Source organism: Carassius gibelio, chromosome B20 (genome assembly GCF_023724105.1).
Source record: "Carassius gibelio isolate Cgi1373 ecotype wild population from Czech Republic chromosome B20, carGib1.2-hapl.c, whole genome shotgun sequence".
NCBI lineage: Eukaryota > Metazoa > Chordata > Actinopteri > Cypriniformes > Cyprinidae > Carassius > Carassius gibelio.
The window spans coordinates 4,032,638-4,046,950 of record NC_068415.1 but is presented as its reverse complement, the minus strand read 5'-3'; the positions used below and the strand labels follow the sequence as shown (position 1 = coordinate 4,046,950).

Genomic DNA, 14,313 nt, shown 5'->3' with positions numbered 1-14,313 from the left:
ATTTAAATTTAATTAGTCTAATCATCAAGAAAATAAATTAATAATAATCAAATCATAATAATCAAAAATATATATATTATAATTTAATAATGCAATTATCTATTATTATTCATTATATACTTCATTCTTGTTTATTATCAAACAATAAAAACACGCTTATTTAGTTTTTAAAATAGCTATTTAAAAGAGTGGTATTTTAAAACACGTTTTAATTAAAAACTATTGTACATTTTGGGCAATCATATATTTGTTTTTAATAATAAAATTAAACCTTGAAACTGGCTGCGCATGCGCAGTATGAATAAAGAGGCGGCACGCGAGGCCTAGCAACGACAAACTGTTCTTCTGTCTTATTTTCTCAATGTCCTGTTAATTTAAATAATATCTTGACTCCGAGGGGAAACAACAAACCAAACAAATATGGAGATCGGAACTGAAATCAGCAAGAAAATAAGGGTAAGCCGTTTACAATGCTTAGCGTGCTCGCTAACCTACAGCTGGGCTTTAATGAATGCTTCCTGTTAAGTGCGAGTGTCTGCTGTTGCTTGTTTTTGTTTTTTTTTGCCTTTTATCTGCATTTCTGTTTTATTAAACGTGTTTGGAGTGTTTTTTACATAGTGCAAAGTTTTGTTTGCAGTGTATTTGAATATCAGTGATCGTCACTAAGTAAATTTTGACTATAGTACCTTAACAGGACGTTGGGAATACCATGAATAGTATGTTACATGAGCTTTCAGTACCATGATATGTACTTAAGTGCCATGTGATTTGTTATTTTATTCTGTTTTGTAAAGGTTAAATGTGGTAGTTAGTGTCTGTCTGCTAAATATAATCCTATGAAAATGTTAATTTCTTGTTTTTCAGACTGCTATCAAAGGAAAGTTGCAAGAGCTCGGCGCTTATGTGGGTAAGACCTGACATCAGATATGCATCATTTATTTTGAATCCACTGCATAGTGTTTCAACAGTTTGTTAGTGGGCTTTCTGCAGAAAAAAGTAAGAGAGAAGTCTTGTCATCTGCTAATCTGGAAGTTTAAGAATCGGATCAAAGTGACGCTTCCAGCTAATGAACAGTTATATTCTCACTGTTGCTCCTTTATATTTGCATTGCAAAATGTTTGCAGCACAGCTGTATACAAGATGTTGTGCAATGTAAAATTACAATAGCTTGAATAAGATGCATATTAGCATGCAAAAAGGGTAGAATAAAACAAAATTGTATTTAAACAATAAGAATAAATTATACAAATTAGTTGTAATCATTTTTTAATTCAGGGTTAATTTAAATTAGAAGTAAATTCTTATGTCTTCATGCATGTCTAAATGATGTCTAGGAAACAGGATCTCTATTAAGCAATTTCTGCATTCATTTGATGGTTCACTGATCAGATCAAACATGTTTCTGTGTGTGTCTGTCAGACGAGGAGCTTCCGGATTACATCATGGTCATGGTGGCTAATAAGAAGAACCCAAAGCAGATGGCAGACGACCTGTCCTTGTTTTTAGGCAACAATACAATCAAGTTCACCGTATGGTAGGTAGTGATTGTTTTAGTTTTTTTAAGAAGTCCTTTCTGCTAACCAATGTTGTATTTATTTAAAGTAATAATACAGTAAAAATAATATTGTGTATTATTATTATTATTATTATTTATAATGTTTTATATTTGAACATATTTTAAAATGTAAGTTATTTCTGTGACGCAAAGCTGAATATTCAGCATCATTACTATAGTAATATAAAAAGTACTCTAGTAATTACTCTACTCGTTATTACTAGTCTTCATTGTCACATGACTCTTTAGAAATCATTCTAAAATGCTGATTTGCTGCCCAAGAAACATTTGATTATTATCCATGTTGAAAACGGTTGTGCTGATGAAGTATAAAACAATGAAGTGAATGCTGTTTGTGTGTGTTGTAGGTTACATGGTGTTCTGGACAAGCTCCGATCGGTTGCAGTTGGTGTGTGTTATGTTGGAGATCATGAGTCTTGTCATGTGACTTTTTACATCCTGTCGTGCATGTTTTTTTTTGTTTGTTTTTTTTGCATTCAATATTAGTTAATAACATAACTCAATTTAGAAATTAAACATTTAATTATATTGTGACCTATTGACTGGAAAATTTGTCAGTTATTCCATGTGCATCAGTTTTAAGAATTAATTATATTAAAAAGTCATTCTGAATTTCGCATTAATTTTGTAATTTTTTATTAGTTCTTGTATGTGTAATTTTTTCTTTTTGTAGATTTCTCATTCATTTTAGTGTCTCAGCTTAAACTCCTTAAACTTGTCAGTTAGTTGCCAAGGCATCTTTTCTATTTTTTTTTTTTGTGCGGTTAATTTGGTTTACCAATATTTCTATTTGTTTTGCAGAGCCCACATCTCTCCATCCTTCCGTTCTGCACTCAGAGACCAGCATCCAAGCAGAAAACAACAGGAGGGGGGCGGAGCCTCGTGCTCTCGCTGTTTCCAGCTCACGTTCTGATAGGCTGGAGGGACGTGTCTCAAGCTCCGCCTATGAGAACCGCACCAGGTATTTAATTCCCATGAGTGGGTCAGCAAATCATTGCTAATTTGTCTTAAAGGGATAGCTCACCCAAAAAAGAAAATCTCTTGAGTTTCTTTCTTCTGCTGAACATAAAAGAATATTCAGTATTTTGAAAAATATTGGTAACCAAACAGTTGCTGGTCCATACCAGCATGTCAATGTCCATACTATGGAAATCACTGGCTCCCATATCTCTTTAACCATGATTACTGATGATTACATGCTCACCAGTGTTTGCTTTATCTAGCAGGAGAGGCTCTTCTGAAAGACCCTCCAGACTCACTTCCACTGTCAAACCGCTGATGGAGGCGTCGTCAGAGGCTGTGATTGACATCAAGCCTGATCTGGACGATGACCTCATTGGCTACGACCCCCTGGAGCAGAGCTTGACCTCTCAGGCTTTATACAGCCGCTCGACTCTGGACAGACCAAGGCCAGCGCTGGAGTCTTCGAGACAAACTGCGGATGCTTACAGGTCCTCAAACGTCACAAGAGGTCAGGAAAGGTCGGGATCCAGCCATGGCCGGGTTTCCAGGAGCTCAGCGGAGAGCGGCAGGGTGAGTGGATTTTGATAAAGTGAAAGCATCAGTTCAATCCATGATGCAGTAGCTCATCACCTCAATGAATGGCACCCTTCTGGCAGGAATTGTCCCGGAAACGAAAGGCGCCTGTAGCCAGTTCAGTAGTTCGGGTTCACAGAGGTCATGAACGCGGACAGGAGAGTGATGATCTGAATGAGGAGGAGGATGAAGAGGAGGACGACTACGGTCTTGCCAGCAAAGTGTCTCTGCCATCGAAACCTGAACGCAAGTATGTTCCTCTTTGAAATAATCGAAAATATATATATTTTTTATTTTTTTACTCCTACCAGATTCATATAAGGTTTGTATGTGTTTTGCAGACCTTCTCTCCCACCGGCCAAACAAGCCAACAGAAATCTGATCCTCAAAGCAATCTCAGAAGCTCAGGAATCCATCAATAAAACCACTACATACACAGGTTCAACATATGCATTTAATATTATAATTAATAATAAGAACAATTGGTTTAACACTGTGTAGTTTATTACAGAGCCTCTCATGTGACGTGTAAAAAATAAATATTGTGGCCTTGAATAAAGAATGTTTCTTCTATTTAGGAAATTGAAAGTGAAAGTGACGTGACATTCAGCCAAGTATGGTGACCCATACTCAGAATTTGTGCTCTGCATTTAACCCATCCGAAGTGCACACACACAGAGCAGTGAACACACACACACACACACACACACACACACACACACACACTGTGAGCACACACCCGGAGCAGTGGGCAGCCATTTATGCTGCGGTGCCCGGGGAGCAGTTGGGGGTTCGATGCCTTGCTCAAGGGCACCTCAGTCATGGTATTGAAGGTGGAGAGAGAACTGTACATGCACTCCCCTCACCCACAATTCCTGCCGGCCCGAGAATCGAACTCACAACCTTTCAATTGGGAGTCTGACTCTCTAACCATTAGGCCACGACTTCCGACTAAAATTTTGTTGTAATGAAGTACTGATTTGTTCTTTCATTTTGATTTAGGAAAATGGGAGAACAAATTATTACAATACAGGGCTATTATAGTTAAAATTAGAACTAAAATTTTGTATTTCAGCTAGCTACCAAGGCAACGTTTCTCATTCCAATTGAGTAATTTTAATAAGTTTGCTTTAATTTAGTAATTTATTTTAATTATTGTAACTTGATGTACTAGAACAAGGGTCTCCAAAGCTGTAGTTTTAGACAATAATGCTGCTCCTTGTTCTGTATTCTCATGTCTAGTTCCCCAGCAGCGGCAGACGGTTCCTGTAGCACCACGGACACGTTTGGCGAGTGACGAGATGAATAATGCTGCGATCCGATTGGTCCAGGAGCACCTGCACGTTCTCACGCCCCAGGACACGCTGCACAACAGTGAGTGTCTGTTGCTTAAAGAAATATTGTGTTGACGAAGGGAACAAGAAATCAAACTACAAATTGATTTCTTTTCTGTGTTTTGCAGCACAGTCCATAGCTTTAGCATCTCGTCTGCAGTTGGAGCTTCCCGAAGAGGACAGTCGAGAGCAGATCAGTGAAATCCGTGAGGAACATGACCTTATTTTGACCTCTGACAATAAAGTCCGTCTTAGGCTGATGATACACGGGGCAAATTTTTGAGCAATTTTGCCAGGCAACTTTTTGAGCAAGGTTGCTTGGGCATGTTCCCATTGAGAATGGGTTACAAATTTCTTTCTGGATATTTTAGATCGTACATGGGCCCTGGGTCTCTCCTGGATGACCATTGCTCAAAAAGTTCCCCTGTGTATCATCGGCCGTAGTTGTTACAATGGAAGTCAATCAGTCACATTTTTTTGATGCTCTATAGTCTTTTGTGACCTGACTTTTGACTAGAGACACACACACACACACACACACAGACCGTAAGATATCATCTGATCAACATGTAAAGCAGCTGACCGTTTAGAATATATTTGAATATACATTATCGTAAAAAATATATTAGGGTCAGTACAATTGTATTTTTTCCAAGAAATTAACTTATTCAACAAGGATGCATTAAATTGATCAAAAGTTACAGTAAATACTTTTGTAATGTTATAAGAGTTCTGTTTCAAATGTTTTTTTTTTTTTTTATCATCAAAGAATCTTGGAAAAGCTTCCACAAAAACATTAATGAGCACTACTGTTTTCAGCATTGGTAGAATCGGCATATTATAATTTCCAAAGGATCATGTGAAGCTGAAGACTGGAGTAATAATGCTGAAAATTCAGCTTTGCATTACTGGAATAAGTTAAAACGTTTCAATAGCAAAGACTTATTTTAAATTGTAAAAATATTTCACAATATTACTATTTTTACTGTATTTATGAACAAATTTATGCAACCTTTTATTAATCATAAGATGCTTCTTTCAGAAATTGGAATCTTTCCGACCCCAGACTTTTGAACAGTAGTGTAACTGTTGTTTTTCAGAGCTGCAGGTTTTGGAGGCGGCGAGACTCAACGCTCTGGACACTCGTTCATTCATCATGAGGAAACCAGTACTTGACCAGACTCCACCAGTGAGGGGCAGGCCTAGCACTGTCAATCAAACTGAAGACCCACCCATCACATCCCGAATGGTGCAGGCCAGGTATGACAGACCCGTTTCAAGCAAAAACAATGTTTAGAATCATATTTTTATTCCTTTTTTTTTTCTTTTTTTTTTAAATGTTTGAAAGAAGTCTCTACTGCTCACCTTGTCTCACCAACAGAAAAAAACATAGTGAAAATATAATTATTGTAAAGTATCAAAAATAACTTATTGCTGAGATTTTCAGCATCATTACTCCAGTCTTTAGTGTCACATGATCAAATCTCATTCTGTTCCTCTGCAGAGAGAGAGCGGAGGTGGTGGAAGCAGCGAGTCCAAAGTTCATCGTGACATTAGATGGAGTTCCCAGTCCGTTAGCAAACCGCACAGATCAGGTGGAGATGGAGCCTGAGGACGAGTTCAATACGACCTCTGACCTTCCCGAAAATAGTGGACCCAAACCTGCCGTCCACCTCAGACTCGGCACTGAGCTTCTAAACACTGGTGGTAAGATGAAGATCCTCATGTTTTAGTGGACTTGTCCGTTTATTTATTTATTTATATGGGTGAAACGGTTCACAAAACTCACGGTTCGGTTTGATACTACACGTTGTCACGGTTCGGTACTTTTCGAAACGGGGAGGTGGGGGTAATTGCTTGTTGCAGTGTTGGAAACCATTAAGGAGAGCCAATGGATATCTTCGCAAACAACATGCAAACTTTTTTGCCGTTATGCCGGCGGACTACTTAATCTCAGTCAGTTCACTGTGCAGAATTCTTATTTCCTAACATTCTAATTTCCTCTGCTCGTCCTCATTCTGTCTTTCTCCTGCAGATAGAGAGTTAGATGAGGTGGAGGCCATGGACGTAGAGTCGCTTCAGGCTAAACGACAGAAACTTCCAGAACGCTGCAAGTTTTGGCCTGCGTGCAAGATTGGAGACGAGTGTCTGTACCATCACCCCAACACACCGTGCAAGTGAGAACATATTACCAGCCCATGACTGAACAAACTCACACTATATAACCCATGCGACACACAGCATGTTGGACCAGTCCATCAACAACTGATCAGTCTTTTTTTTTTTATTATTATTATTCTAATTTATTCTATTCAGGTTGTTGTTGTTTTTTTCATTAAATTTTATTTTTCATTTTTTTGTACATTTTTAAGTGACCATTGTGTAATATTTACAAAGATCTATTGACAAAAATGCAATATAATATACTTAACTATGTTTTCATAGGTCTTCGTAGTCTGTTTTCCTCTTTTATTCTATTAAATTTATATTTTCACAGCAATCAACAATTATCTAGTCTACATTTTTATTCAAATTTTAGCATTGAATTCTATTTATTGAATTGTTTCTTTCTTTTTTGTAACTTAACAGTGAACAATTGATCAGTGTTTTTCTATTCTATTTTATATATATATACATATTTATTGTTTTGTTTTTTGGCCCGTGTATTGAATATGTGTGTTTTTATTTTTACTTGATCTTTCAGTCTGTTTTTCCTTCCTGTCATTATCAGTGGTGCTGGAAATGCGTAATTAATATTAAATTAATCATTTGTGACACTTCTTTTCAGTCATACAAAGTAATGCATATTATGCAAATGTATTTTTTGGTTCCTTTGCAGAGTGTTTCCCAAATGTAAATTTGGCAACAAGTGTCTGTTCATTCATCCAAACTGTAAGTTTGATGCCAAGTGCACCAAGACGGACTGTCCATTCACACACGTCAGCCGCAAACTCAACAACCCTAGCAACAAAAGAGCAGGTGTGTAAGTTGATGAAATACACTGGAATGTGTTATAAATGGCCGCTGACCTTTAAACCGTGACCTCTGACCCTGCAGATCCGGCTCCAGCCAGCGCCGTGTGCCATTTCTTCCCAGAGTGTAAAAAGCTGGACTGTCCTTTCTACCACCCCAAAGTGAGTCTTGCATCAATCTGTTTCTCTTTAAGGGATACAGTTGTGTTTGTGTGTAGTTTAAGAACTTAACAGTCTCGGAAATGTCAACTAAAAACCCAAATATGGCAAAAAGTCTGATTTTAAGCATTTAACGAGTCAACATAAATTTAAAATAATCTACTTCCTCTTGTGCATGTTGTTTCAAATATAGGTTTTAAAAATCTTCTTCGATCTTTGTGTTTTCAAGTTCCTCCTTTTGTTTGTTTCCCGCAGCCATGTAGATTTGCTGCTCAGTGTAAGCGAGCGGGCTGTACCTTCTACCATCCAGCGGTGGCAGTGCCGCCCAGAAGTGCTTTGAAATGGACCAAAACACAGAGCAGGTGCCACAAACACACAGACAACTGCAGCAAATCCAATGAAATGTGCTTGTGTATCCAGTATCTGTAAAGAGCAACTGTCTCTTTGTTTTCCCACAGTTGAGAAACCCTCAAGTGAATGATCACGGCTGAGCTGCAGCGTTTCTACGGTGCATGAAGAGCCTTTTGTCTCAGGCATCATTCTGATCAATTTTGTTGTGCTTTCAAGTTTTTTTGACTAATTTTTAAAACATGAATTGCAAGTTTGTGAACTATTTACAGAATATCTTTGGTGTATTAAATGTCAGTAATACACACACACACACACAATGTTGTCTTTTACTCTTTATATATGGATCAGTAGCTTAAATATTCACAATCACAGAATCTTAAAAGCCCAGACTTGCAAGTCAGAGCTTCTTTATTTTTCGATCTACAGTTCATGATCTTCTGGGTGGTAAAGTTCACTCATCAAACGGTAAATGTACGACGGAGCGTTCCCCCCGATGTTTGAGATGAACAGTGTGATGAGCTCTGGAGGAACATAGTCGAATACCGGACAGTGAGCATTGACCTTAGACAAGATCTCACCTGGAAACAGAAAACACAGTCATCACAAATGTTGCTCATGAATTTAACAAAATGACTTTAATACTTGGGGGAAGTAAAACTAGTTCTTGTAAAGTAGAATTACAGATTGTCCATAAAAATGCAGAAGAGTTTGTTTCTTCATCAGAACGGGTTTGCATCAACTGCAGTGAATGGGTGCCGTCAGAATGAGAGTCCAAACAGCTGATAAAAATGCCACAATAATCCACATCAGTTAATATCTTGTGAAGTGAAAAGCTGCGTGTTAATAACAAACAAATTCAATACATTTTTAACTTCATACTGTTGCATCTAGCTAAAATGTAAGTCCTCCATCTATAAGTTTTTCACAATGTTAATTGATGGATCATAGTGGTGTGGGTTACTTGTCATGTTTTTATTAACTGTTTGCACTCTCATTCTGATGGCACCCATTCACTGCAGAGGATTCTCTGATGAGCAAGTGAAGTGATGCTACATTTAAAAAAAAAAAAAACTTTGACATCTTAAATGGTCTGAGGGAGAGTAACTTAAAAGCAAATCAGTTTTTCTAAACTTCTTATTGACAATTTCAGTTTGGAGGTTGCTAAAAGGAGTCAAATGTTCCTGTGTGATGTTACCTTCAGTAAAGGGAAGCACTTCATGTGGTGAAACAAATTTATGAAACGTGTCCTCCTCATTGGGAAACTACAACAACAAAGATGCAAATGAACCCTCAAAAACAGCATGCATGTACAAGATCGTATCTACTGATTTTAATTTTGTGTGAGGGGTGTCAGATACCTGCGGCGAGAGCTTGAACATGGGAGCGCAGACGATGAGAGGAGTCGAATGATGTTTGGCAGCCAGAGCCAGTGTGTGTGTGCCGTTAACCGCCCGCAGACCCCCGTTAGCCAGAACCGTCTGTGTGCCGATGATCACCTGAACAACACATGCACGTGATTCAGTCAGGTATTCATCTCACTTCAGTCATTCATCAAGAAACTAGACTCTGTGTATGACTAACATGTTTTAAAACGACATTTCCAATTCATGCGTTAGGCATCAATTCATTATTTCACCTTGTTGACTCTTGACATCACAGCGAAAATGGCCGCGTCTGGGATAACCGTTGTCTCGATGTCCTCTTTGCAAAGACTTGTGGCCATTTCATGCCCCTGATGGACAAAGTTTAGTCCTTACTATGAACAACCTTGATTTACAACACTTAAAAACCAAAACCAATATGAAGTTAAACTCCTAAAACATTCATATTAATATACATACAGTAAAAACAGAAATTATTTAGATTATACTACATAATATTTGTATTTAATTGATTATAAAAATGTAATATGTATTAATGATAAACATTAATATAAAATGTACATTTAATTTTATTATATAATTTTTTGTTAACTATTATTATTATTAGGGATGCACCGAAATTTCGGCCACCGAAAATTTTCGGCCGAAAATGGCCTTTTCGGTTTTCGGCCGATAGACTTTTATCACCGAAACAACACGGCCGAAATGTTGTGATGACGCAAACAGAAACCGCGACCTGCACGTGCACCTGCATAGCAAAGACCACGAGCTCCCCGCGACATTCACTTAACACCAGTGAGAACATTCTCTCTCTTCGTATTCCTTTATTCGCAGCACTAAAACGTCTCCTAACAAAGAGATTAAGACGGACCACGAAGTAAAAACAAAGAAAAGTACAGTCTTATAGAGTCTGTTAGCACACGTCTCACTGAGATCTTTTCGGATCCTCTGCACTTAATCGCGAATGTGCTTGATCCGCGTTATAAAGACCATTACTTGGATGCGGAAATAAGGCAGCGCGCACGAGATATGATCCAGGCCGCGCTGGATGCGGAGAACCCGCGTGGAGACGGAGAAGCGCCAAGTGCAGGAGACAGATCAGAGCGCAGAAAAAAAGACTCGTCTCTGCACCAGATGAGTGGCATGCACCATCGTTGTCTGATATGTTCAGTGGAATTCTGCAATAAAGTGCCTTAAATAATAATAATACGTTGGCTATTTTGTTCTTATACACACACACAAACATATATACATACATAATATCAGATGGTAGCCATATTTATGCTAGATTTTCTGCTAGATTTCTGCTTTAATTTGATAAAAATGTTTATTTATGCCCTGGCCCTATTTAAATACACTCTCTCAAATATTTCTCAAATGTCAGGCAGATGACAAGCTCAACTGCTCAACAGCTAGATGGTTACCTGTCTGAAGTCCCCATCCCCATCTTGCCAAATGGAGAAGTAATGCACTTTCTAGTCCTACATATAAAAACAAAGTGCATTTAGGTGAAGTGCATTTGAAATTTTTCTGAGAGAACTGTTCATTTTAAAACCTTTCTGCAGCCAGTAGGCCTGTACATTATTATAAAAATATACACATGAGTGGGATAAATTTTTAGTTTGAATTTTATTTTATACTGTGCATTGTTGCAATGTGCTTAATAAATATTTACATCATTTGTAATTATGTATTTTTATGTTTTTTTTTTTAATAAGTTATGTAATTGTAATTATCTTTGAAACTTTAATATTAATTTATGCAATTGCAATGTCTTAATTTTAGTAAAGTTAGTACACGGTCATAGCAATAAATGCAATGGTACTAATAATTGGCATAATTTATTTCGGTGTTTCGGTTTCGGTTTTCGGCCTTGGTTTTCTCTTTTTCGGTTTTCGGTTTCGGCCAAGAATTTTCATTTCGGTGCATCCCTAATTATTATTATTATTATTATTATTAAAAATGAAATAGTAAAACGTTGTATTCTTAATAATAAAAATAATGAAATGGTAAAAAAAAAAAAAAGCAAAAAATTTAAATCTATTAAATACAATGGTCATTTAAATAATTTGAACTTTTTTTATAATGATGTATTTCTTAACTTAATAATGTTAAAATACTAATATTATTTACAAAAATTAATAAATATTATGATAATTTCAGTAATAGTACATAATTGTTAAACCTGACCGTGTTATTCATTTTTGCCTGTCTGTTTTATTATTTGCAGTAATGAGATGTGTTTCCGAGAGCCGCTTTAGTAAAATATAATGGAAGCAAATATGTACTCACTTGACAGAAGGGTGCACACTCTGCAACGATGACGTGAAATTTGCGTTTCCTCGCCGCGTCTTTCAGGAAAGCCTCCACTGTTCTGGAGCGGCCGATGGTCATGATGACTTCATTCGAGTGAATGTGTTCCAGCGCCTGCATGGAGATGTTGTCTGTGGTGCCCTCTAAAAACCACAGACACATTTAACTTTACAAGAATATATAAAAGACCAAATCTGAAGGCATTATGGACTCTCACCCAGTTCTGTCAGCAGTTCATTGATGGCTTCAATGACGTTGGCTTTGAGATGAGGGAAGTGTTGTCTGAAGTTGTCTTCGCTGGAGCCTCCAGATGTCAGCAGCTTATGCAGAGATTCCTGTTGATCCGTCTCTTCACTGCTGCCCCTGGACCTGAAGAGAGATTCAGATTGATCATCTAAAGATTTGTATTCTGTTATTATTTACTCACTATCATGTTCCAAAACCAGTCTAATGGTGTTCATCTTTTTTTAACCTAAAATCTTAACTACGGTTTTTAACTTTCTCCCCTTTAGTGGTTGAACCAAAACATTTTACGTCATTTGCGGAGGAACACCGTTTTGGGCATTGGTTTTGTTTTGGGCGTTTTAAAAATATCTAACGTTACTGCTATTTACATTGTTTTGTAAACTTCAGATGTGATGCTTATACAAACTAAGCTACGTTGATTCGAGTTTTTTTATGGGTAACGTTAATGTCGCTGTTTCTCTTTTTGATTGCGAGCTCTTTTTCGGTTTGCGTTGTTATGTTTGAGTATGTAATTTCCCGGGAAATCATTCCTGACTACTCCAATAAATAAATAAATTTAGCCAAGCGACCAGAATAGCTCAAGTAGAAAAACTGGTGATAAAATCGTCATGTAACGTCATGTAAAGTTCGTACTACAAAGGCAACAGTCTGGAATCTCCACTGATAATGTGATGTAGGTTTTAATGAAACCGCTTTAAAAAATATATAAAAATAGTGATGGTTCCAAAAGAGAGCACCGATTTAAAAAAAAAAAGGAAATCAGGAAATAATCTGAAAAGTATGTCCCTACCTTATCTGTCATTCACACTGAGAAAATGCTGAAATATGATTGGATACTATGTTTGTTCCTTTGACTAAGTGATATTTAAAGGAAATATTAGCAAGCTAGTGTATCAAAATAATGCATACTAATAAATACAGTCTTTACTCGCTGCTTCAGGTTTTGTATATTAGTGTTAGAGAACAGGGAATGAAGTTATAAGGTTGATTTCAGATACCTGGCATATTCTTCTCGTATGATCTTCAGCACCCTGCGGACCATGTTACCGACGGTGGTCTCAGACGGCTGTGCGGCCGTCATCCTTCTGCCCTCCTTCCGTATGATTTCCATCAGCTCACCTGAAAAAACACACCAGAGAACAAGATCCTGTAAACCAGAGGGTTCTATATTGGGGGCCGAACCCTATGGGGCCACAAAGTGCTACAGGGTCTGAGAGAAAATAAATAAATAAAAATTATATAAAAATAAAATGTATATAAAAATAAAGTTAATATTAAAACAGATTTAAATAAATAGTTAATTACATATATTAAAACGATTAAATAAAATAATTACAATAAAATAAATATTAAAAATAGAATAGTGTTAAAAAAAAAACAATATATATATAACAGTAAAGTACTACAGTAAGTATAATGTAACTAATGAAAAAACTGTAACTGGAATCATTTAAATTGTGGGGTCCCTCAGGAATATGAAAAGTTTTGCTGTAAACCACAGACACACGCACCCCTACAGTCAAGACACAGTGAAGTCATTTGTAGAGCGAGTAAGATCAGCGGACAGCGCTCTGGTTTTGATCCGATCTCGAGTGCTTACTCACCGGCGTTGCCCCAGCGGGCCTGCGCGGTGATTTTGCGGAGTAAAGCGGTCGTTTCTCGCGCAGTTTCCGCGGAGCCCCGGAGTGATCCTGTCCCGCTGCCGGAGCGTTTGAGCTCGGACAGAAACGACTCGATGCGCTCGGACAGATCCATCTCTTTATCAGCGCCGGGCATTTTGACTGGTGTCTCAGTAAAGCGCTGGTTTCACTTACTCGACAGCTTGAACCGTCGCGGAACCAGACACAAACCTCCTCCGGTTCATGAATCCTGCTCTTCTTCTGTTATTTATCGGCGATCAGGACTGTGTTGTAACAGCCCCACCAACCGACCATCATATAAACACTCACTCAAGTGTTTTCTGTAACGCTGTTGAATAGATCATATAAAACAAATTGCCTCATGTAGAACACACGAAGAAGCCTATTAACGTTTTGCACAACGCACTGTATATTATGCAAAATTATGCAATATAAAATTAGGCTATATAAAACTTGCTAGTTAATTAATTGTTGGTAAGTCATCTCTAACGCTCACACCCACTGTCAAAAATACAGTAAAAAGAGGAATATTTTGACATATGATTTAAAATTTAATATTTAAAAATGTATATTTCTGTGATGCAAAGTTTTATTTTTAGCATCATTACCCCAGTCTTCAGTGTCACATGATCCTTCAAAAATAGTTTTTAGGTGCTTTTTTTTTTTTTTTTTACAATGTTATCTCGCATTATATTAATTAAAATAACTTTCTGCATGTAAATTTATTTATTTTCCCACTTATTTATCCACCGGGTAGCCTTTTAAAATATTATGCAAACTTGAAATATTTTCCATCTTGTTATA

The 14,313-nt window shown here is 37.2% G+C and overlaps 2 protein-coding genes across 3 annotated transcripts; one reads left to right on the top strand and one right to left on the bottom strand.

Moving 5' to 3' along the window:
* The first annotated feature begins 285 nt into the window (after window positions 1-285).
* On the top strand, window positions 286-8,245 carry LOC127984149 (zinc finger CCCH domain-containing protein 14). Of its 2 annotated transcripts, none has more exons than XM_052586662.1 (17): window positions 286-456; window positions 865-907; window positions 1,420-1,534; window positions 1,924-1,964; window positions 2,378-2,537; window positions 2,800-3,109; window positions 3,196-3,362; window positions 3,454-3,551; window positions 4,355-4,486; window positions 4,575-4,652; window positions 5,547-5,706; window positions 5,951-6,153; window positions 6,482-6,623; window positions 7,286-7,425; window positions 7,504-7,580; window positions 7,833-7,939; window positions 8,036-8,245. In XM_052586662.1, exons 1-17 carry the CDS (start codon window positions 421-423, stop codon window positions 8,037-8,039), a joined length of 2,013 nt encoding a protein of 670 aa, XP_052442622.1. In that variant the 5' UTR covers window positions 286-420; the 3' UTR covers window positions 8,040-8,245. The 2 variants fall into 2 exon arrangements, with proteins under 2 accessions (XP_052442622.1, XP_052442623.1); XM_052586663.1 differs by having other exon boundaries at window positions 288-456; window positions 2,803-3,109.
* Window positions 8,246-8,247: 2 nt separating this feature from the next.
* Window positions 8,248-13,748, bottom strand: LOC127984153 (translation initiation factor eIF-2B subunit beta). The gene is made up of 8 exons (XM_052586669.1): window positions 13,474-13,748; window positions 12,868-12,988; window positions 11,841-11,992; window positions 11,603-11,766; window positions 9,565-9,660; window positions 9,287-9,424; window positions 9,124-9,190; window positions 8,248-8,506 (listed from the first exon to the last, which is right to left on the bottom strand). Exons 1-8 carry the CDS (start codon window positions 13,643-13,645, stop codon window positions 8,349-8,351), a joined length of 1,068 nt encoding a protein of 355 aa, XP_052442629.1. The 5' UTR covers window positions 13,646-13,748; the 3' UTR covers window positions 8,248-8,348.
* Window positions 13,749-14,313: the final 565 nt, after the last annotated feature.

Excerpts from the sequence above, each read along its gene's own strand:
- LOC127984149 (XM_052586662.1), top strand. The coding sequence starts at position 421 with ATGGAGATCGGAACTGAAATCAGCAAGAAAATAAGG. Across the intron at positions 6,154-6,481 it reads TGAGCTTCTAAACACTGGTG|ATAGAGAGTTAGATGAGGTG; the intron begins GTAAGATGAAGA and ends TTTCTCCTGCAG. Across the intron at positions 7,426-7,503 it reads CCCTAGCAACAAAAGAGCAG|ATCCGGCTCCAGCCAGCGCC; the intron begins GTGTGTAAGTTG and ends CTGACCCTGCAG.
- LOC127984153 (XM_052586669.1), bottom strand. The coding sequence starts at position 13,645 with ATGCCCGGCGCTGATAAAGAGATGGATCTGTCCGAGCGCATCGAGTCG. Across the intron at positions 12,989-13,473 it reads GGCCCGCTGGGGCAACGCCG|GTGAGCTGATGGAAATCATA; the intron begins GTGAGTAAGCAC and ends GTGTTTTTTCAG. Across the intron at positions 9,661-11,602 it reads AGTGTGCACCCTTCTGTCAA|GGGCATGAAATGGCCACAAG; the intron begins GTGAGTACATAT and ends TTTGTCCATCAG.